At 55.3% G+C, this 21,036-nt stretch overlaps 1 protein-coding gene across 1 annotated transcript in view; it reads right to left on the bottom strand.

Moving 5' to 3' along the window:
* MTRR (5-methyltetrahydrofolate-homocysteine methyltransferase reductase) overlaps positions 1–21,036 on the bottom strand; it is a 361,300-nt gene that overhangs the window by 175,997 nt on the left and 164,267 nt on the right. The window contains exons 7-8 of the mRNA XM_068238238.1: positions 14,643–14,796; positions 14,479–14,567 (exon numbers count right to left, since the gene is read on the bottom strand). Of these exons, the coding sequence (XP_068094339.1) occupies positions 14,479–14,567; positions 14,643–14,796 (243 nt within the window). The remainder of the gene's footprint in view (positions 1–14,478; positions 14,568–14,642; positions 14,797–21,036) is intronic.

Below are 21,036 nucleotides of genomic sequence, written 5' to 3'. Positions count from 1 at the left end.
CCACTGAACAGCAAGCGTGCAGATCCACCTCCAACACCGATCGCCTGGAGAAGATGGTCAAGGACTACATGTCAGATGGCGTAGCTGTGTCGAACCATCCATCTGCACCCTTCAACTATTGGGTATCGAAGCTAGACACCTGGCACGAACTGGCAATGTACGCAATAGAGGTGCTGGCTTGCCCGGCAGCCAGCGTTATGTCGGAACGCTGTTTCAGTGCTGCCGGAGGCATCGTCACAGATCGGCGTATCCGCCTCTCTACAGACAATGCAGACCGTCTGACTCAAATTAAAATGAATCAATCCTGGATTGGAAATGACTACGCAACACTCCAGGACCCCAACCAAGTAACATGACCAATGAACATCTGGGATGGTGTTGCGTTTCCGGGCCCTGTTTATTGAACCTCTCATCTGTATTACATTTATGACTGCATGGCGGCAAAAAGCATTGCTGCTATATCCGCACGCTTTTTGTCCACATGCAAGGCCTGGGTTGTTGTGTCTCACAAAGCGTGGCCTTCTCCTCCTGCGCCTGCTCCTGTTCCATCACGTCTGCTGCTGCTGGGTTAGCGTTGCCGCGTGGTCCCTGTTTATTGAACCACTTATCTTTATTACATTTATGACTGCATGGCGGTACAAAGCATGCTATCCGCACGCTTCTTGCCCTCATGCAAGGCCTGGGTTGTTGTGTCTCACAAAGCGTGGCCTTCTCCTCCTGCGCCTCCTCCTGTTCCATCACGTCTGCTGCTGCTGGGTTAGCGTTGCCGCGTGGTCCCTGTTTATTGAACCACTTATCTTTATTACATTTATGACTGCATGGCCGTACAAAGCCTGCTATCCGCACGCTTCTTGCCCTCATGCAAGGCCTGGGTTGTTGTGTCTCACAAAGCGTGGCCTTCTCCTCCTGCGCCTGCTCCTGTTCCATCACGTCTGCTGCTGCTGGGTTAGCGTTGCCGCGTGGTCCCTGTTTATTGAACCACTTATCTTTATTACATTTATGACTGCATGGCGGTACAAAGCCTGCTATCCGCACGCTTCTTGCCCTCATGCAAGGCCTGGGTTGTTGTGTCTCACAAAGCGTGGCCTTCTCCTCCTGCGCCTGCTCCTGTTCCATCACGTCTGCTGCTGCTGGGTTAGCGTTGCCGCGTGGTCCCTGTTTATTGAACCACTTATCTTTATTACATTTATGACTGCATGGCGGTACAAAGCCTGCTATCCGCACGCTTCTTGCCCTCATGCAAGGCCGGGGTTGTTGTGTCTCACAAAGCGTGGCCTTCTTCTCCTCCTGCGCCACCCTCCTCCTGTTCCATCACGTGTGCTGCTGCTGGGTTAGCGTTACCGGTCCCTTTTCCTGGAACCTCTTATATGTATTACATTTATGACTGCATGCCGACAAAAAACATGTTACCTGTGCAAAGAAAACAGACATTTCCCGCATTTAAAAGACAGTTTTCCCTTTGAAACTTTAAAATCGATTTTCTCAAAAACTATAAGCTCTTTTTGCTAATTTTTTTTTCCTCTTGTACCCACTCCCAAGGTGCACATACCCTGCAAATTTGGGGTATGTAGCATGTAAGGAGGCTTTACAAACCACAAAAGTTCGGGTCCCCATTGACTTCCATTATGTTCGGAGTTCGGGTCGAACACCCGAACATCGCGGCCATGTTCGGCCTGTTCGGCCCGAACCCGAACATCTAGATGTTCGCCCAACACTACCAGCCAGTAATCCCAGAGCTCACTGGGTATTCCCAGCCTGCCAAGCACTCCCTGGAGCTCGCAGTATAATACCAGCTAGTAATCCCAGAGCTCACTGGGTATTCCCAGCCTGCCAAGCGCTCCCTGGAACTGGCAGTATAATACCAGCCAGTAATCCCAGAGCTCACTGGGTATTCCCTGCCTGCCAAGAGCGCCCTGGAGGTGGTAGTATAACACCAGCCAGTAATCCCAGAGCTCACTGGGTATTCCCTGCCTGCCAAGAGCTCACTGGAGCTGGCAGTATAATACCAGCTAGTAATCCCAGAGCTCCCTGGGTATTCCCAGCCTACCAAGCACTCCCTGGAGCTGGCAGTATAATACCAGCCAGTAATCCCAGAGCTCACTGGGTATTCCCAGCCTGCCAAGCAATCCCTGGAGTAGGCAGTATAATACCAGCCAGCAATCCCAGAGCTCACTGGGTATTCCCAGCCTGCCAAGCACTCCCTGGAGCTCGCAGTATAATACCAGCCAGTAATCCCAGAGCTCACTGGGTATTCCCAGCCTGCCAAGCGCTCCCTGGAGCTGGCAGTATAATACCAGCCAGTAATCCCAGAGCTCACTGGGTATACCCAGCCTGCCAAGAGCTCCCTGGACCTGGCAGTACAATACCAGCCAGTAATCCCAGAGCTCACTGGGTATTCCCAGCCTGCCAAGCACTCCCTGGAGCTGGCAGTATAATACCAGCCAGTAATCCCAGAGCTCACTGGGTATTCCCAGCCTGCCAAGCACTCCCTGGAGCTGGCAGTATAATACCAGCCAGTAATCCCAGAGCTCACTGGGTATTCCCAGCCTGCCAAGCACTCCCTGGAGCTGGCAGTATAATACCAGCCAGTAATCCCAGAGCTCACTGGGTATTCCCAGCCTGCCAAGCACTCCCTGGAGCTGGCAGTATAATACCAGCCAGTAATCCCAGAGCTCACAGGGTATTCCCAGCCTGCCAAGCACTTCCTGGACCTGGCAGTACAATACCAGCCAGAAATCCCAGAGCTCACTGGGTATTCCCTGCCTGCCAAGAGCTCCCTGAAACTGGCAGTATAATACTAGCCAGTAATCCCAGAGCTCACTGGGTATTCCCAGCCTGCCAAGCAATCCCTGGAGCTGGCAGTATAATACCAGCCAGCAATCCCAGTGCTCACTGGGTATTCCCAGCCTGCCAAGTGCTCCCTGGAACTGGCAGTATAATACCAGTCAGTAATCCCAGAGCTCACTGGGTATTCCCAGCCTGCCAAGTGCTCCCTGGAGCTGGCAGTATAATACCAGCCAGTAATCCCAGAGCTCACTGGGTATTCCAAGCCTGCCAAGCACTCCCTGGAGCTGGCAGTATAATACCAGCCAGTAATCCCAGAGCACACTGGGTATTCCCAGCCTGCCAAGCACTTCCTGGACCTGGCAGTACAATACCAGTCAGTAATCCCAGAGCTCACTGGGTATTCCATGCCTGCCAAGAACTCCCTGGAGCTGTCAGTATAATACCAGCTAGCAATCCCAGAGCTCACTGGGTATTCCCAGCCTGCCAAGCGCTCCCTGGAGCTGGCAGTATAATACCAGCCAGTAATCCCAGAGCTCACTGGGTATTCCCAGCCTACCATGCACTCCCTGGAGCTGGCAGTATAATACTAGCCAGTAATCCCCGAGCTCACTGGGTATTCCCAGCCTGCCAAGAGCTCCCTGGAGCTGGCAGTATAATACCAGCCAGTAATCCCAGAGCTCACTGGGTATTCCCAGCCTACCATGCACTCCCTGGAGCTGGCAGTACAATACCAGCCAGTAATCCCAGAGCTCACTGGGTATTCCCAGCCTGCCAAGCGCTCCCTGGAGCTGGCAGTATATTATCAGCCAGCAATCCCAGAGCTCACTGGGTATTCCCAGCCTGCCAAGCACTCCCTGGAGCTGGCAGTATAATACCAGCCAGTAATCCCAGAGCTCACTGGGTATTCCCAGCCTGCCAAGTGCTCCCTGGAGCTGGCAGTATAATACCAGCCAGTAATCCCAGAGCTCACTGGGTATTCCAAGTCTGCCAAGAGCTCCCTGGAGCTGGCAGTATAATACCAGCCAGTAATCCCCAAGCTCACTGGGTATTCCCTGCCTGCCAAGAGCTCCCTGGAGCTGGCAGTACAATACCAGCCAGTAATCCCAGAGCTCACTTGGTCTTGCCAGCCTGCCAAGCACTTCCTGGAGCTGGCAGTACAATACCAGCCAGTAATCCCAGAGCTCACTGGGTATTCCCAGCCTGCCAAGCACTCCCTGGAGCTGGCAGTATAATACCAGCAAGTAATCCCAGAGCTCACTGGGTATTCCCAGCCTGCCAAGAGCGCCCTGGAGCTGGCAGTATAATACCAGCCAGTAATCCCAGAGCTCACTGGGTATTCCCAGCCTTCCAAGAGCTCCCTGGAGCTGGCAGTACAATACCAGCCAGTAATCCCAGAGCTCACTGGGTATTCCCAGCCTGCCAAGCGCTCCCTGGAGCTGGCAGTATAATACCAGCCAGTAATCCCAGAGCTCACTGGGTATTCCCACCCTGCCAAGCGCTCCCTGGAGCTGGCAGTACAATACCAGCCAGTAATCCCAGAGCTCACTGGGTATTCCCTGCCTGCCAAGCGCTCCCTGGAGCTGGCAGTACACCAGCCAGTAATCCCAGAGCTCACTGGGTATTCCCAGCCTGCCAAGTGCTCCCTGGAGCTGGCAGTACAATACCAGCCAGTAATCCCAGAGCTCACTTGGTATTCCCAGCCTGCCAAGCGCTCCCTGGAGCTGGCAGTACAATACCAGCCTGTAATCCCAGAGCTCACTGGGTATTCCCAGCCTGCCAAGCACTCCCTGGAGCTGGCAGTACAATACCAGCCAGTAATCCCAGAGCTCACTGGGCATTCCCAGCCTACCATGCACACCCTGGCGCTGGCAGTACAATACCAGCCAGTAATCCCAGAGCTCACTGGGTATTCCCAGCCTGCCAAGTGCTCCCTGGAGCTGGCAGTACACCAGCCAGTAATCCCAGAGCTCACTGGGTATTCCCAGTCTGCCAAGCACTCCCTGGAGCTGGCAGTACAATACCAGCCAGTAATCCCAGAGCTCACTGGGTATTCCCAGCCTGCCAAGAGCGCCCTGGAGCTGGCAGTATAATACCAGCCAGTAATCCCAGAGCTCACTGGGTATTCCCAGCCTGCCAAGAGCTCCCTGGAACTGGAAGTATAATACCAGCAAGTAATCCCAGATCTCACTGGGTATTCCCAGCCTGCCAAGCACTCCCTGCAGCTGCCAGTACAATACCAGCCAGTAATCCCAGAGCTCACTGGGTATACCCAGCCTGCCAAGCACTCCCTGGAGCTCGCAGTACAATACCAGCCAGTAATCCCAGAGCTCACTGGGTATTCCCAGCCTGCCAAGAGCTCCCTGGAACTGGCAGTATAATACCAGCCAGTAATCCCAGACCTCACTGGGTATACCCAGCCTGCCAAGCACTCCCTGGAGCTCGCAGTACAATACCAGCCTGTAATACCAGAGCTCACTGGGTATTCCCAGCCTGCCAAGCGCTCCCTGGAGCTGGCAGTATAATACCAGCCAGTAATCCCAGAGCTCACTGGGTATTCCCAGCCTGCCAAGCGCTCCCTGGAGCTGGCAGTATAATACCAGCCAGTAATCCCAGAGCTCACTGGGTATTCCCTGCCTGCCAAGCGCTCCCTGGAGCTGGCAGTATAATACCACCAGCCAGTAATCCCAGAGCTCACTGGGTATTCCAAGCCTGCCAAGCACTCGCTGGAGCTGGCAGTACAATACCAGCCAGTAATCCCAGAGCTCACTGGGTATACCCAGCCTGCCAAGCACTCCCTGGAGCTCGCAGTATAATACCAGCCAGTAATCCCAGAGCTCACTGGGTATACCCAGCCTGCCAAGCGCTCCCTGGAGCTCGCAGTATAATACCAGCCAGTAATCCCAGAGCTCACTGGGTATTCCCAGCCTGCCAAGTGCTCCCTGGAGCTGGCAGTACACCAGCCAGTAATCCCAGAGCTCATTGGGTATTCCCAGCCTGCCAAGCACTCCCTGGAGCTGGCAGTATAATACCAGCCAGTAATCCCAGAGCTCACTGGGTATTCCCAGCCTGCCAAGCGCTCCCTGGAGCTCGCAGTACAATACCAGCCAGTAATCCCAGAGCTCCCTGGGTATTCCCAGCCTGCCAAGCGCTCCCTGGAGCTGGCAGTACAATACCAGCCAGTAATCCCAGAGCTCACTGGGTATCCCCAGCCTTCCAAGAGCTCCCTCGAGCTGGCAGTATGATACCAGCCAGTAATCCCAGAGCTCACTGGGTATTCCCAGCCTGCCAAGAGCTCCCTGGAGCTGGCAGTACACCAGCCAGTAATCCCAGAGCTCACTGGGTATTCCCAGCCTGCCAAGCGCTCCCTGGAGCTGGCAGTACAATACCAGCCAGTAATCCCAGAGCTCACTGGGTATTCCCAGCCTGCCAAGTGCTCCCTGGAGCTCGCAGTACAATACCAGCTAGTAATCCCAGAGCTCACTGGGTATTCCCAGCCTGCCAAGCGCTCCCTGGAGCTGGCAGTATAATACCAGCCAGTAATCCCAGAGCTCACTGGGTATTCCCAGCCTGCCAAGCGCTCCCTGGAGCTGGCAGTATAATACCAGCCAGTAATCCCAGAGCTCACTGGGTATTCCCTGCCTGCCAAGCGCTCCCTGGAGCTGGCAGTATAATACCAGCCAGTAATCCCAGAGCTCACTGGGTATTCCAAGCCTGCCAAGCACTCGCTGGAGCTGGCAGTACAATACCAGCCAGTAATCCCAGAGCTCACTGGGTATACCCAGCCTGCCAAGCACTCCCTGGAGCTCGCAGTATAATACCAGCCAGTAATCCCAGAGCTCACTGGGTATACCCAGCCTGCCAAGCGCTCCCTGGAGCTGGCAGTATAATACCAGCCAGTAATCCCAGAGCTCACTGGGTATTCCCTGCCTGCCAAGCGCTCCCTGGAGCTGGCAGTATAATACCAGCCAGTAATCCCAGAGCTCACTGGGTATTCCAAGCCTGCCAAGCACTCGCTGGAGCTGGCAGTACAATACCAGCCAGTAATCCCAGAGCTCACTGGGTATTCCCATCCTGCCAAGTGCTCCCTGGAGCTGGCAGTACAATACCAGCCAGTAATCCCAGAGCTCACTGGGTATTCCCAGCCTGCCAAGCGCTCCCTGGAGCTGGCAGTATAATACCAGCCAGTAATCCCAGAGCTCACTGGGTATTCCCATCCTGCCAAGCACTCCCTGGAGCTGGCAGTACACCAGACAGTAATCCCAGAGCTCACTGGGTATTCCCAGCCTGCCAAGCGCTCCCTGGAGCTGGCAGTACAATACCAGCCAGTAATCCCAGAGCTCACTGGGTATTCCCATCCTGCCAAGTGCTCCCTGGAGCTGGCAGTACACCAGCCAGTAATCCCAGAGCTCACTGGGTATTCCATGCCTGCCAAGCGCTCCCTGGAGCTGGCAGTATAATACCAGCCAGTAATCCCAGAGCTCACTGGGTATTCCCAGCCTGCCAAGCGCTCCCTGGAGCTGGCAGTATAATACCAGCCAGTAATCCCAGAGCTCACTGGGTATTCCCAGCCTGCCAAGAACTCCCTGGAGCTGTCAGTATAATACCAGCTAGCAATCCCAGAGCTCACTGGGTATTCCCAGCCTGCCAAGCGCTCCCTGGAGCTGGCAGTATAATACCAGCCAGTAATCCCAGAGCTCACTGGGTATTCCCAGCCTACCATGCACTCCCTGGAGCTGGCAGTATAATACTAGCCAGTAATCCCCGAGCTCACTGGGTATTCCCAGCCTGCCAAGTGCTCCCTGGAGCGGGCAGTATGATACCAGCCAGTAATCCCAGAGCTCACTGGGTATTCCCAGCCTACCATGCACTCCCTGGAGCTGGCAGTACAATACCAGCCAGTAATCCCAGAGCTCACTGGGTATTCCCAGCCTGCCAAGTGCTCCCTGGAGCTGGCAGTATAATACCAGCCAGTAATCCCAGAGCTCACTGGGTATTCCCAGCCTACCATGCACTCCCTGGAGCTGGCAGTATAATACCAGCCAGTAATCCCAGAGCTCACTGGGTATTCCCAGCCTGCCAAGTGCTCCCTGGAGCTGGCAGTATAATACCAGCCAGTAATCCCAGAGCTCACTGGGTATTCCAAGTCTGCCAAGAGCTCCCTGGAGCTGGCAGTATAATACCAGCCAGTAATCCCCAAGCTCACTGGGTATTCCCTGCCTGCCAAGAGCTCCCTGGAGCTGGCAGTACAATACCAGCCAGTAATCCCAGAGCTCACTTGGTCTTGCCAGCCTGCCAAGCACTTCCTGGAGCTGGCAGTACAATACCAGCCAGTAATCCCAGAGCTCACTGGGTATTCCCAGCCTGCCAAGCACTCCCTGGAGCTGGCAGTATAATACCAGCAAGTAATCCCAGAGCTCACTGGGTATTCCCAGCCTTCCAAGAGCTCCCTGGAGCTGGCAGTACAATACCAGCCAGTAATCCCAGAGCTCACTGGGTATTCCCAGCCTACCAAGAGCTCCCTGGAGCTGGCAGTATAATACCAGCCAGTAATCCCAGAGCTCACTGGGTATTCCCAGCCTTCCAAGAGCTCCCTGGAGCTGGCAGTACAATACCAGCCAGTAATCCCAGAGCTCACTGGGTATTCCCAGCCTTCCAAGAGCTCCCTGGAGCTGGCAGTATAATAACAGCCAGTAATCCCAGAGCTCACTGGGTATTCCCACCCTGCCAAGCGCTCCCTGGAGCTGGCAGTACAATACCAGCCAGTAATCCCAGAGCTCACTGGGTATTCCCTGCCTGCCAAGCGCTCCCTGGAGCTGGCAGTACACCAGCCAGTAATCCCAGAGCTCACTGGGTATTCCCAGCCTGCCAAGTGCTCCCTGGAGCTGGCAGTACAATACCAGCCAGTAATCCCAGAGCTCACTGGGTATTCCCAGCCTGCCAAGCGCTCCCTGGAGCTGGCAGTACAATACCAGCCTGTAATCCCAGAGCTCACTGGGTATTCCCAGCCTGCCAAGCACTCCCTGGAGCTGGCAGTACAATACCAGCCAGTAATCCCAGAGCTCACTGGGCATTCCCAGCCTACCATGCACACCCTGGCGCTGGCAGTACAATACCAGCCAGTAATCCCAGAGCTCACTGGGTATTCCCAGCCTGCCAAGTGCTCCCTGGAGCTGGCAGTACAATACCAGCCTGTAATCCCAGAGCTCACTGGGTATTCCCAGTCTGCCAAGCACTCCCTGGAGCTGGCAGTACAATACCAGCCAGTAATCCCAGAGCTCACTGGGTATTCCCAGCCTACCATGCACACCCTGGCGCTGGCAGTACAATACCAGCCAGTAATCCCAGAGCTCACTGGGTATTCCCAGCCTGCCAAGAGCTCCCTGGAACTGGAAGTATAATACCAGCAAGTAATCCCAGATCTCACTGGGTATTCCCAGCCTGCCAAGCACTCCCTGCAGCTGCCAGTACAATACCAGCCAGTAATCCCAGAGCTCACTGGGTATACCCAGCCTGCCAAGCACTCCCTGGAGCTCGCAGTACAATACCAGCCAGTAATCCCAGAGCTCACTGGGTATTCCCAGCCTGCCAAGAGCTCCCTGGAACTGGCAGTATAATACCAGCCAGTAATCCCAGACCTCACTGGGTATACCCAGCCTGCCAAGCACTCCCTGGAGCTCGCAGTACAATACCAGCCTGTAATCCCAGAGCTCACTGGGTATTCCCAGCCTGCCAAGCGCTCCCTGGAGCTGGCAGTACAATACCAGCCAGTAATCCCAGAGCTCATTGGGTATTCCCAGCCTGCCAAGCACTCCCTGGAGCTGGCAGTATAATACCAGCCAGTAATCCCAGAGCTCACTGGGTATTCCCAGCCTGCCAAGCGCTCCCTGGAGCTCGCAGTACAATACCAGCTAGTAATCCCAGAGCTCCCTGGGTATTCCCAGCCTGCCAAGCGCTCCCTGGAGCTGGCAGTACAATACCAGCCAGTAATCCCAGAGCTCACTGGGTATCCCCAGCCTTCCAAGAGCTCCCTCGAGCTGGCAGTATGATACCAGCCAGTAATCCCAGAGCTCACTGGGTATTCCCAGCCTGCCAAGAGCTCCCTGGAGCTGGCAGTACACCAGCCAGTAATCCCAGAGCTCACTGGGTATTCCCAGCCTGCCAAGCGCTCCCTGGAGCTGGCAGTACAATACCAGCCAGTAATCCCAGAGCTCACTGGGTATTCCCAGCCTGCCAAGTGCTCCCTGGAGCTCGCAGTACAATACCAGCTAGTAATCCCAGAGCTCACTGGGTATTCCCAGCCTGCCAAGCGCTCCCTGGAGCTGGCAGTATAATACCAGCCAGTAATCCCAGAGCTCACTGGGTATTCCCAGCCTGCCAAGCGCTCCCTGGAGCTGGCAGTATAATACCAGCCAGTAATCCCAGAGCTCACTGGGTATTCCCTGCCTGCCAAGCGCTCCCTGGAGCTGGCAGTATAATACCAGCCAGTAATCCCAGAGCTCACTGGGTATTCCAAGCCTGCCAAGCACTCGCTGGAGCTGGCAGTACAATACCAGCCAGTAATCCCAGAGCTCACTGGGTATTCCCAGCCTGCCAAGCGCTCCCTGGAGCTGGCAGTATAATACCAGCCAGTAATCCCAGAGCTCACTGGGTATTCCCAGCCTGCCAAGCACTCCCTGGAGCTCGCAGTATAATACCAGCCAGTAATCCCAGAGCTCACTGGGTATACCCAGCCTGCCAAGCGCTCCCTGGAGCTGGCAGTATAATACCAGCCAGTAATCCCAGAGCTCACTGGGTATTCCCTGCCTGCCAAGCGCTCCCTGGAGCTGCCAGTATAGTACCAGCCAGTAATCCCAGAGCTCCCTGGGTATTCCCAGCCTGCCAAGCACTCGCTGGAGCTGGCAGTACAATACCAGCCAGTAATCCCAGAGCTCACTGGGTATTCCCATCCTGCCAAGTGCTCCCTGGAGCTGGCAGTACAATACCAGCCAGTAATCCCAGAGCTCACTGGGTATTCCCAGCCTGCCAAGCGCTCCCTGGAGCTGGCAGTATAATACCAGCCAGTAATCCCAGAGCTCACTGGGTATTCCCATCCTGCCAAGCACTCCCTGGAGCTGGCAGTACACCAGACAGTAATCCCAGAGCTCACTGGGTATTCCCAGCCTGCCAAGCGCTCCCTGGAGCTGGCAGTACAATACCAGCCAGTAATCCCAGAGCTCACTGGGTATTCCCAGCCTGCCAAGAGCTCCCTGGAGCTGGCAGTACAATACCAGCCAGTAATCCCAGAGCTCATTGGGTATTCCAAGCCTGCCAAGCACTCGCTGGAGCTGGCAGTACAATACCAGCCAGTAATCCCAGAGCTCACTGGGTATTCCCATCCTGCCAAGTGCTCCCTGGAGCTGGCAGTACAATACCAGCCAGTAATCCCAGAGCTCACTGGGTATTCCCATCCTGCCAAGTGCTCCCTGGAGCTGGCAGTACAATACCAGCCAGTAATCCCAGAGCTCACTGGGTATTCCAAGCCTGCCAAGCACTCGCTGGAGCTGGCAGTACAATACCAGCCAGTAATCCCAGAGCTCACTGGGTATTCCCATCCTGCCAAGTGCTCCCTGGAGCTGGCAGTATAATACCAGCCAGTAATCCCAGAGCTCACTGGGTATTCCCAGCCTGCCAAGCGCTCCCTAGAGCTGGCAGTATAATACCAGCCAGCAATCCCAGAGCTCACTGGGTATTCCTAGCCTACCAAGCACTCCCTGGAGCTGGCAGTACAATACCAGACAGTAATCCCAGAGCTCACTGGGTATTCCCAGCCTGCCATGAGCTCTCTGGAGCTGGCAGTATAATACCAGCCAGTAATCCCAGAGCTCACTGGGTATTCCCAGCCTACCAAGTGCTCCCTGGAGCTGGCAGTATAATACCAGCCAGCAATTCCAGAGCTCACTGGGTATTCCCAGCCTACCAAGTGCTCCCTGGAGCTGGCAGTATAATACCAGCCAGTAATCCCAGAGCTCACTGGGTATTCCCAGCCTGCCAAGCACTCCCTGGAGCTCGCAGTATAATACCAGCCAGTAATCCCAGAGCTCACTGGGTATCCGCAGCCTGCCAAGTGCTCCCTGGAGCTGGCAGTATAATACCAGCCAGTAATCCCAGAGCTCACTGGGTATTCCCAGCCTGCCAAGCGCTCCCTGGAGCTGGCAGTATAATACCAGACAGTAATCCCAGAGCTCACTGGGTATTCCCAGCCTGCCAAGCGCTCCCTGGAGCTGGCAGTACAATACCAGCCAGTAATCCCAGAGCTCACTGGGTATTCCCTGCCTGCCAAGTGCTCCCTGGAGCTGGCAGTATAATACCAGCCAGTAATCCCAGAGCTCACTGGGTATTCCCAGCCTGCCAATCGCTCCCTGGAGCTGGCAGTATAATACCAGCCAGTAATCCCAGAGCTCACTGGGTATTCCCAGCCTGCCAAGCGCTCCCTGGAACTGGCAGTATAATACCAGCCAGTAATCCCAGAGCTCACTGGGTATTCCCAGCCTGCCAAGCACTCCCTGGAGCTGGCAGTACACCAGCCAGTAATCCCAGAGCTCACTGGGTATTCCCAGCCTGCCAAGCGCTCCCTGGAACTGGCAGTATAATACCAGCCAGTAATCCCAGAGCTCACTGGGTGTTCCCAGCCTGCCAAGCGCTCCCTGGAGCTGGCAGTACAATACCAACCAGCAATCCCAGAGCTCCCTGGGTATTCCCAGCCTGCCAAGCGCTCCCTGGAGCTGGCAGTACAATACCAGCCAGTAATCCCAGAGCTCACTGGGTATTCCCAGCCTGCCAAGAGCTCCCTGGAGCTGGCAGTATAATACCAGCCAGTAATCCCAGAGCTCACTGGGTATTCCCTGCCTGCCAAGAGCTCCCTGGAGCTGGCAGTACAATACCAGCCAGTAATCCCAGAGCTCACTGGGTATTCCCAGCCTGCCAAGAACTCCCTGGAGCTCGCAGTACAATACCAGCCAGTAATCCCAGAGCTCACTGGGTATTGCCAGCCTGCCAAGAGCTCCCTGGAGCTGGCAGTACACCAGCCAGTAATCCCAGAGCTCACTGGGTGTTCCCAGCCTGCCAAGCGCTCCCTGGAGCTGGCAGTATAGTACCAGCCAGTAATCCCAGAGCTCCCAGGGTATTCCTAGCCTGCCAAGAGCTCCCTGGAGCTGGCAGTATAATACCAGCCAGTAATCCCAGAGCTCACTGGGTATCCACAGCCTGCCAAGCGCTCCCTGGAGCTGGCAGTACACCAGCCAGTAATCCCAGAGCTCACTGGGTATTTCCAGCCTGCCAAGAACTCCCTGGAGCTGGCAGTACAATACCAGCCAGTAATCCCAGAGCTCACTGGGTATTCCCAGCCTGCCAAGCGCTCCCTGGAGCTGGCAGTACAATACCAGCCAGTAATCCCAGAGCTCACTGGGTGTTCCCAGCCTGCCAAGTGCTCCCTGGACCTAGCAGTACAATACCAGCCAGTAATCCCAGAGCTCACTGGGTATTCCCAGCCTGCCAAGTGCTCCCTGGACCTGGCAGTACAATACCAGCTAGTAATCCCAGAGCTCACTGGGTGTTCTCAGCCTGCCAAGCGCTCCCTGGAGCTGGCAGTACAATACCAGCCAGTAATCCCAGAGCTCACTGGGAGTTCCCAGCCTGGCAAGTGCTCTCTGGACCTGGCAGTACAATACAGCCAGTAATCCCAGGGCTCACTGGGTATTCCCTGCCTGCCAAGCGCTCCCTGGAGCTGGCAGTACAATTCCAGCCAGCAATCCCAGAGCACACTGGGTATTCCCAGCCTGCCAAGCACTCCCTGGAGCTGGCAGCATAATACCAGCCAGTAATCCCAGAGCTCACTGGGTATTCCCAGCCTGCCAAGCACTCCCTGGAGCTGGCAGTACACCAGCCAGTAATCCCAGAGCTCACTGGGTATTCCCTGCCTGCCAAGCGCTCCCTGGAGCTGGCAGTACAATACCAGCCAGTAATCCCAGGGCTCACTGGGTATTCCCAGCCTGCCAAGCGCTCCCTAGAGCTGGCAGTACAATTCCAGCCAGTAATCCCAGAGCACACTGGGTATTCCCAGCCTGCCAAGCACTCCCTGGAGCTGGCAGCATAATACCAGCCAGTAATCCCAGAGCTCACTGGGTATTCCCAGCCTGCCAAGTGCTCCCTGGAGCGGGCAGTACAATACCAGCCAGTAATCCCAGAGCTCACTGGGTATTGCCAGCCTGCCAAGCGCTCCCTGGAGCTGGCAGTACAATACCAGCCAGTAATCCCAGAGCTCACTGGGTATTCCCAGCCTGCCAAGCGCTCCCTGGAGCTCGCAGTATAATACCAACCAGTAATCCCAGAGCTCACTGGGTATTGCCAGCCTGCCAAGCGCTCCCTGGAGCTGGCAGTACAATACCAGTACTGGCTGGGGAGGGAGTGCTAGCTGAGGGAAGGGGGCGCTGGCAAGGGGGGGAGTGCTAGCTGAGGGAAGGGGGCGCTGGCAAGGGGGGGAGTGCTAGCTGAGGGAAGGGGGCGCTGGCAAGGGGGGGAGTGCTAGCTGAGGGAAGGGAGTGCTGGCAAGGGGGTGGGGGAGTGCTAGCTGAGGGAAGGGGGTTCTGGCAGGGGGGGGGGGGGGGGGAGGGTTGCTGGCTGGGGAAGGGGGGGTGATTGAGAACGGGCACGTACCTTCTTGGGAGTGGCTCGGATTTCTACGCACCACGTCAGTACAAAGTCCACAGAACACTTTTCGGGAATATAATCAGGTATTGAGGCGCCTATGAGGAGATAAACAATAGAAATGAATTCAGAGCTCAGCCTCTTCAGCACAGAACACCATCTGGCAGCATTACCTCTCTTCCTTGTATCGGCTTTGACTTCCAGGCAGATCTGGCAGCTTCTCCTCTCACACAGCTGAACTTTATTAAGCAGCTCCGTCACTTCATTAGGAGGATTCGGGCAAATCACGCAGAAGGAATCTCCAGGCTCCAAGTCCACATCTGTGTGCTGCGAAGAACAAATGTCATTACCTTGTGTGCCTACAGTGCCCTACCACAGGCCTGTCTCTGTAAGCCCACCAGCAGCCTCCTGTGCCCCAGTACTCCTCAGCCCACCAGCAGCCTCCTGTGTCCTAGTACTCCTCAGCCCACCAGCAGCCTCCTGTGCCCCAGTACTCCTCAGCCCACCAGCAGCCTCCTGTGTCCTAGTACTCCTCAGCCCACCAGCAGCCTCAGGTGCCCCAGTACTCCTCAACCCACCAGCAGCCTCCTGTGCCCCAGTACTCCTCAGCCCACCAGCAGCTTCCTGTGTCCTAGTACTCCTCAGCCCACCAGCAGCCTCCTATGTCCTAGTACTCCTCAGCCCACCAGCAGCTTCCTGTGTCCTAGTACTCCTCAGCCCACCAGCAGCCTCCTGTGCCCCAGTACTCCTCAGCCCACCAGCAGCCTCCTGTGCCCCAGTACTCCTCAGCCCATCAGCAGTCTCCTGTGCCTCAGTACTCCTCAGCCCATCAGCAGTCTCCTGTGCCTCAGTACTCCTCAGCCCACCAGCAGCCTCCTGTGCCCCAGTACTCCTCAGCCCACCAGCAGCTTCCTGTGTCCTAGTACTCCTCAGCCCACCAGCAGCCTCCTATGTCCTAGTACTCCTCAGCCAACCAGCAGCTTCCTGTGTCCTAGTACTCCTCAGCCCACCAGCAGCTTCCTATGTCCTAGTACTCCTCAGCCCATCAGCAGCCTCCTGTGCCTCAGTACTCCTCAGCCCACCAGCAGCCTCATGTGCCCCAGTACTCCTCAGCCCACCAGCAGCCTCAGGTGCCCCAGTACTCCTCAACCCACCAGCAGCCTCCTGTGCCTCAGTACTCCTCAGCCCACCAGCAGCCTCAGGTGCCCCAGTACTCCTCAACCCACCAGCAGCCTCCTGTGCCCCAGTACTCCTCAGCCCACCAGCAGCCTCAGGTGCCCCAGTACTCCTCAACCCACCAGCAGCCTCAGGTGCCCCAGTACTCCTCAGCCCACCAGGAGCCTCAGGTGCCCCAGTACTCCTCAGCCCATCAGCAGTCTCCTGTGCCTCAGTACTCCTCAGCCCACCAGCAGCCTCAGGTGCCCCAGTACTCCTCAACCCACCAGCAGCCTCCTGTGCCCCAGTACTCCTCAACCCACCAGCAGCCTCCTGTGCCCCAGTACTCCTCAGCCCACCAGCAGCTTCCTGTGTCCTAGTACTCCTCAGCCCACCAGCAGCCTCCTATGTCCTAGTACTCCTCAGCCCACCAGCAGCTTCCTGTGTCCTAGTACTCCTCAGCCCACCAGCAGCTTCCTATGTCCTAGTACTCCTCAGCCCATCAGCAGCCTCCTGTGCCTCAGTACTCCTCAGCCCACCAGCAGCCTCATGTGCCCCAGTACTCCTCAGCCCACCAGCAGCTTCCTATGTCCTAGTACTCCTCAGCCCATCAGCAGCCTCCTGTGCCTCAGTACTCCTCAGCCCATCAGCAGTCTCCTGTGCCTCAGTACTCCTCAGCCCACCAGCAGCCTCAGGTGCCCCAGTACTCCTCAACCCACCAGCAGCCTCCTGTGCCCCAGTACTCCTCAACCCACCAGCAGCCTCCTGTGCCCCAGTACTCCTCAGCCCACCAGCAGCCTCAGGTGCCCCAGTACTCCTCAACCCACCAGCAGCCTCCTGTGCCCCAGTACTCCTCAACCCACCAGCAGCCTCCTGTGCCCCAGTACTCCTCAGCCCACCAGCAGCTTCCTGTGTCCTAGTACTCCTCAGCCCACCAGCAGCCTCCTATGTCCTAGTACTCCTCAGCCCACCAGCAGCTTCCTGTGTCCTAGTACTCCTCAGCCCACCAGCAGCTTCCTATGTCCTAGTACTCCTCAGCCCATCAGCAGCCTCCTGTGCCTCAGTACTCCTCAGCCCACCAGCAGCCTCATGTGCCCCAGTACTCTTCAGCCCACCAGCAGCCTCAGGTGCCCCAGTACTCCTCAACCCACCAGCAGCCTCCTGTGCCCCAGTACTCCTCAGCCGACCAGCAGCTTCCTGTGTCCTAGTACTCCTCAGCCCACCAGCAGCCTCATGTGCCCCAGTACTCCTCAGCCCACCAGCAGCCTCCTGTGCCCCAGTACTCCTCAGCCCACCAGCAGCCTCATGTGCCCCAGTACTCCTCAGCCCACCAGCAGCCTCATGTGCCCCAGTACTCCTTCAGCCCACCAGCAGCCTCCTGTGCCCCAGTACTCCTCAGCCCACCAGCAGCCTCAGGTGCCCCAGTACTCCTCAGCCCATCAGCAGCCTCCTGTGCCTCAGTACTCCTCAGCCCATCAGCAGCTTCCTGTGCCTCAGTACTCCTCAGCCCACCAGCAGCCTCAGGTGCCCCAGTACTCCTCAACCCACCAGCAGCCTCCTGTGCCCCAGTACTCGTCAGCCCACCAGCAGCTTCCTGTGCCCTAGTACTCCTCAGCCCACCAGCAGCCTCCTGTGCCCCAGTACTCCTCAGCCCACAAGCAGCCTCCCGTGTCCTAGTACTCCTCAGCCCATCAGCAGCCTCCTGTGCCTCAGTACTCCTCAGCCCACCAGCAGCCTCCTGTGCCGCAGTACTCCTCAGCCCACCAGCAGCCTCCTATGTCCTAGTACTCCTCAGCCCAACAGCAGCCTCATGTGCCCCAGTACTCCTCAGCCTACCAGCAGCCTCAGGTGCCCCAGTATTCCTCCTCCCACCAGCAGCCTCCTGTGCCCCAGTACTCCTCAACACACCAGCAGCCTCCTGTGTCCCAGTACTCCTCAGCCCACCAGCAGCCTCCTGTGCCCCAGTACTCATCAGCCCACCAGCACCCTCCTGTGCCCCAGTACTCCTCAGCCCACCAGCAGCCTCAGGTGCCCCAGTATTCCTCCTCCCACCAGCAGCCTCCTGTGCCCCAGTACTCCTCAGCCCACCATCAGCCTTCTGTGCCCCAGTACTCCTCAGACCACCAGCAGCCTCATGTGCCCTAGTACTCCTCAGCCCACCAGCAGCCTCCTGTGTACCAGTACTCCTCAGCCTACTAGCAGCCTCCTGTGCCCCAGTACTCCTCATCCCACCAGCAGCCTCCTGTGCCCCAGTACTCCTCATCCCACCAGCAGCCTCCTGTGCCCCAGTACTCCTCAGCCCACCAGCAGCCTCCTGTGTCCCAGTACTCCTCTGCCCACCAGCAGCCTCCTGTGCCCCAGTACTCCTCAGCCCACCAGCAGCATCCTATGCCTCAGTACTCCTCAGCCCACCAGCAGCCTCCTGTGCCTCAGTAATCCTCAGCCCAGCACTAGCCTCCTGTGCCCCAGTAGTACTCAGCCCACCAGCAGCCTCAGGTAACCCAGTACTCCTCAGCCCACCAGCAGCCTCCTGTGCCCCAATACTCCTCCTCCCACTAGCAGCCTCCTGTGCCCCAGTACTCCTCAGCCCACCAGCAGCCTCCTGTGCCCCAGTACTCCTCAGCCCACCAGCAGCCTCCTGTGTCCCAGTACTCCTCAGCCCACCAGCAGCCTCATGTGCCCCAGTACTCCTCAGCCCACCAGCAGCATCATATGCCTCAGTACTCCTCAGCCCACCAGCAGCCTCCTGTGCCTCAGTAATCCTCAGCCCAGCACTAGCCTCCTGTGGCCCAGTACTCCTCAGCCCACCAGAAGCCTCAGGTGCCCCAGCACTCCTCAGCCCACCAGCACCCTCCAGTGTGAAAGTACTCCGCAGCCCACCAGCAGCCTCTTGTGCCCCAGTACTCCTCAGCCCACCAGCAGCCTCCTGTGTCCCAGTACTCCTCAGCCCACCAGCAGCCTCCTGTGTCCCAGTACTCCTCCTCCCACTAGCAGCCTCTACTTCCTCCAGCAGCCTCATGTGCCCCAGTACTCCCCAGTCACTGATAATAAGGAGAGGTAATTACACATATATCCAGCATCAGGGGGGCGTGTCACTGATAATAAGGAGCAGTAATTACACATATATCCAGCATCAGGGGGGCGTGTCACTGATTATAAGGAGCGGTAATTACACATATATCCAGTATCAGGGGGGCGTGTCACTGATAATAAGGAGCGGTAATTACACATATATCCAGCATCAGGGGGGCGTGTCACTGATAATAAGGAGCGGTAATTACACATATATCCAGTATCAGGGGGGCGTGTCACTGATAATAAGGAGCGGTAATTACACATATATCCAGCATCAGGGGGGCGTGTCACTGATAATAAGGAGCGGTAATTACACATATATCCAGTATCAGGGGGGTGTGTCACTGATAATAAGGAGAGGTAATTACACATATATCCAGCATCAGGGGGGCGTGTCACTGATAATAAGGAGCGGTAATTACACATACAGTGGTGTGAAAAACTATTTGCCCCCTTCCTGATTTCTTATTCTTTTGCATGTCTGTCACACTTAAATGTTTCTGCTCATCAAAAACCGTTAATCATTAGTTAAAGATAACATAATTGAACACAAAATGCAGTTTTAAATGATGGTTTTTATTATTTAGTGAGAAAAAAAAACTCAAAACCTACATGGCCCTGTGTGAAAAAGAAATTGCCCCCTGAACCTAATAACTGGTTGGGCCACCCTTAGCAGCAATAACTGCAATCAAGCGTTTGCGATAACTTGCAACAAGTCTTTTACAGCGCTCTGGAGGAATTTTGGCCCGCTCATCTTTGCAGAATTGTTGTAATTCAGCTTTATTTGAGGGTTTTCTAGCATGAACTGCCTTTTTAAGGTCATGCCACAACATCTCAATAGGATTCAGGTCAGGTCTTTGACTAGGCCACTCCAAAGTCTTTATTTTGTTTTTCTTCAGCCATTCAGAGGTGGATTTGCTGGTGTGTTTTGGGTCAGTGTCCTGCTGCAGCACCCAAGATCGCTTCAGCTTGAGTTGACGAACAGATGGCCGGACATTCTCCTTCAGGATTTTTTGGTTGACAGTAGAATTCATGGTTCCATCTATCACAGCAAGCCTTCCAGGTCCTGAAGCAGCAAAACAACCCCAGACCATCACACTACCACTACCATATTTTACTGTTGGTATGATGTTCTTTTGCTGAAATGCTGTGTTACTTCTACGACAGATTTAACAGGACACGCACCTTCCAAAAAGTTCAACTTTTGTCTCGGTGGTCCACAAGTTATTTTCCCACAAGTCTTGGCAATCATTGAGATGTTTTTTTAGCAAAATTGAGACAAGCCTTAATGTTCTTTTTGCTTAAAAGTGGTTTGCGCCTTGGATATCTGCCATGCAGGCCGTTTTTGCCCAGTCTCTTTCTTATGGTGGAGTTGTGACCACTGACTTTAATGAGGGCAAGTGAGGCCTGCAGTTCTTTAGATGTTGTCCTGGGGTCTTTTGTGGCTTCTCAGATGAGTTTTCTCTGCGCTCTTGGGGTAATTTTGGTCGGCCAGCCACTCCTGGGAAGGTTCATCACTGTTCCATGTTTTTGCCATTTGTGGATAATGGCTCTCACTGTGGTTCGCTGGAGTCCCAAAGCTTTAGAAATGGCTTTATAACCTTTACCAGACTGATCTCAATTACAGTACTTTTGTTCTCATTTGTTCCTGAATTTCTTTGCATCTTGGCATGATGTCTAGCTTTTGAGGTGCTTTTGGTCTACTTCTCTGTGTCAGATAGCTCCTATTTAAGTGATTTCTTGATTGAAACAGGCGTAGCAGTAATCAGCCCTGGGGTGACTACAGAAATTGAACTCAGGTGTGATAAACCACAGTTAAGTTATTTTTTAACAAGGGGGGCAATCACTTTTTCACACAGGGCCATGTAGGTTTTGAGTTTTTCTCCCTCAATAAATAATATAAACCATCATTTAAAACTGCATTTTGTGTTCAATTATGTTATCTTTGACTAACGGTTAACGGTTTTTGATGAGCAGAAACATTTAAGTGTGACAAACATGCAAAAGAATAAGAAATCAGGAAGGGGGCAAAAAGTTTTTCACACCACTGTATATCCAGTATCAGGGGGGCGTGTCACTGATAATAAGGAGCGGTAATTACACATATATCCAGCATCAGGGGGGCGTGTCACTGATAATAAGGAGCAGTAATTACACATATATCCAGCATCAGGGGGGCGTGTCACTGATAATAAGAAGAGGTAATTACACATATATCAAGTATCAGGGGGGGTGTCACTGATAATAAGGAGCGGTAATTACACATATATCCAGTATTAGGGGGGCGTGTCACTGATAATAAGGAGCAGTAATTACACATATATCCAGCATCAGGGG

This window comes from Hyperolius riggenbachi, chromosome 5 (assembly GCF_040937935.1).
Source record: "Hyperolius riggenbachi isolate aHypRig1 chromosome 5, aHypRig1.pri, whole genome shotgun sequence".
Taxonomy (NCBI): Eukaryota; Metazoa; Chordata; class Amphibia; order Anura; family Hyperoliidae; genus Hyperolius; species Hyperolius riggenbachi.
This window is presented reverse-complemented; position numbering and strand designations above follow the sequence as displayed.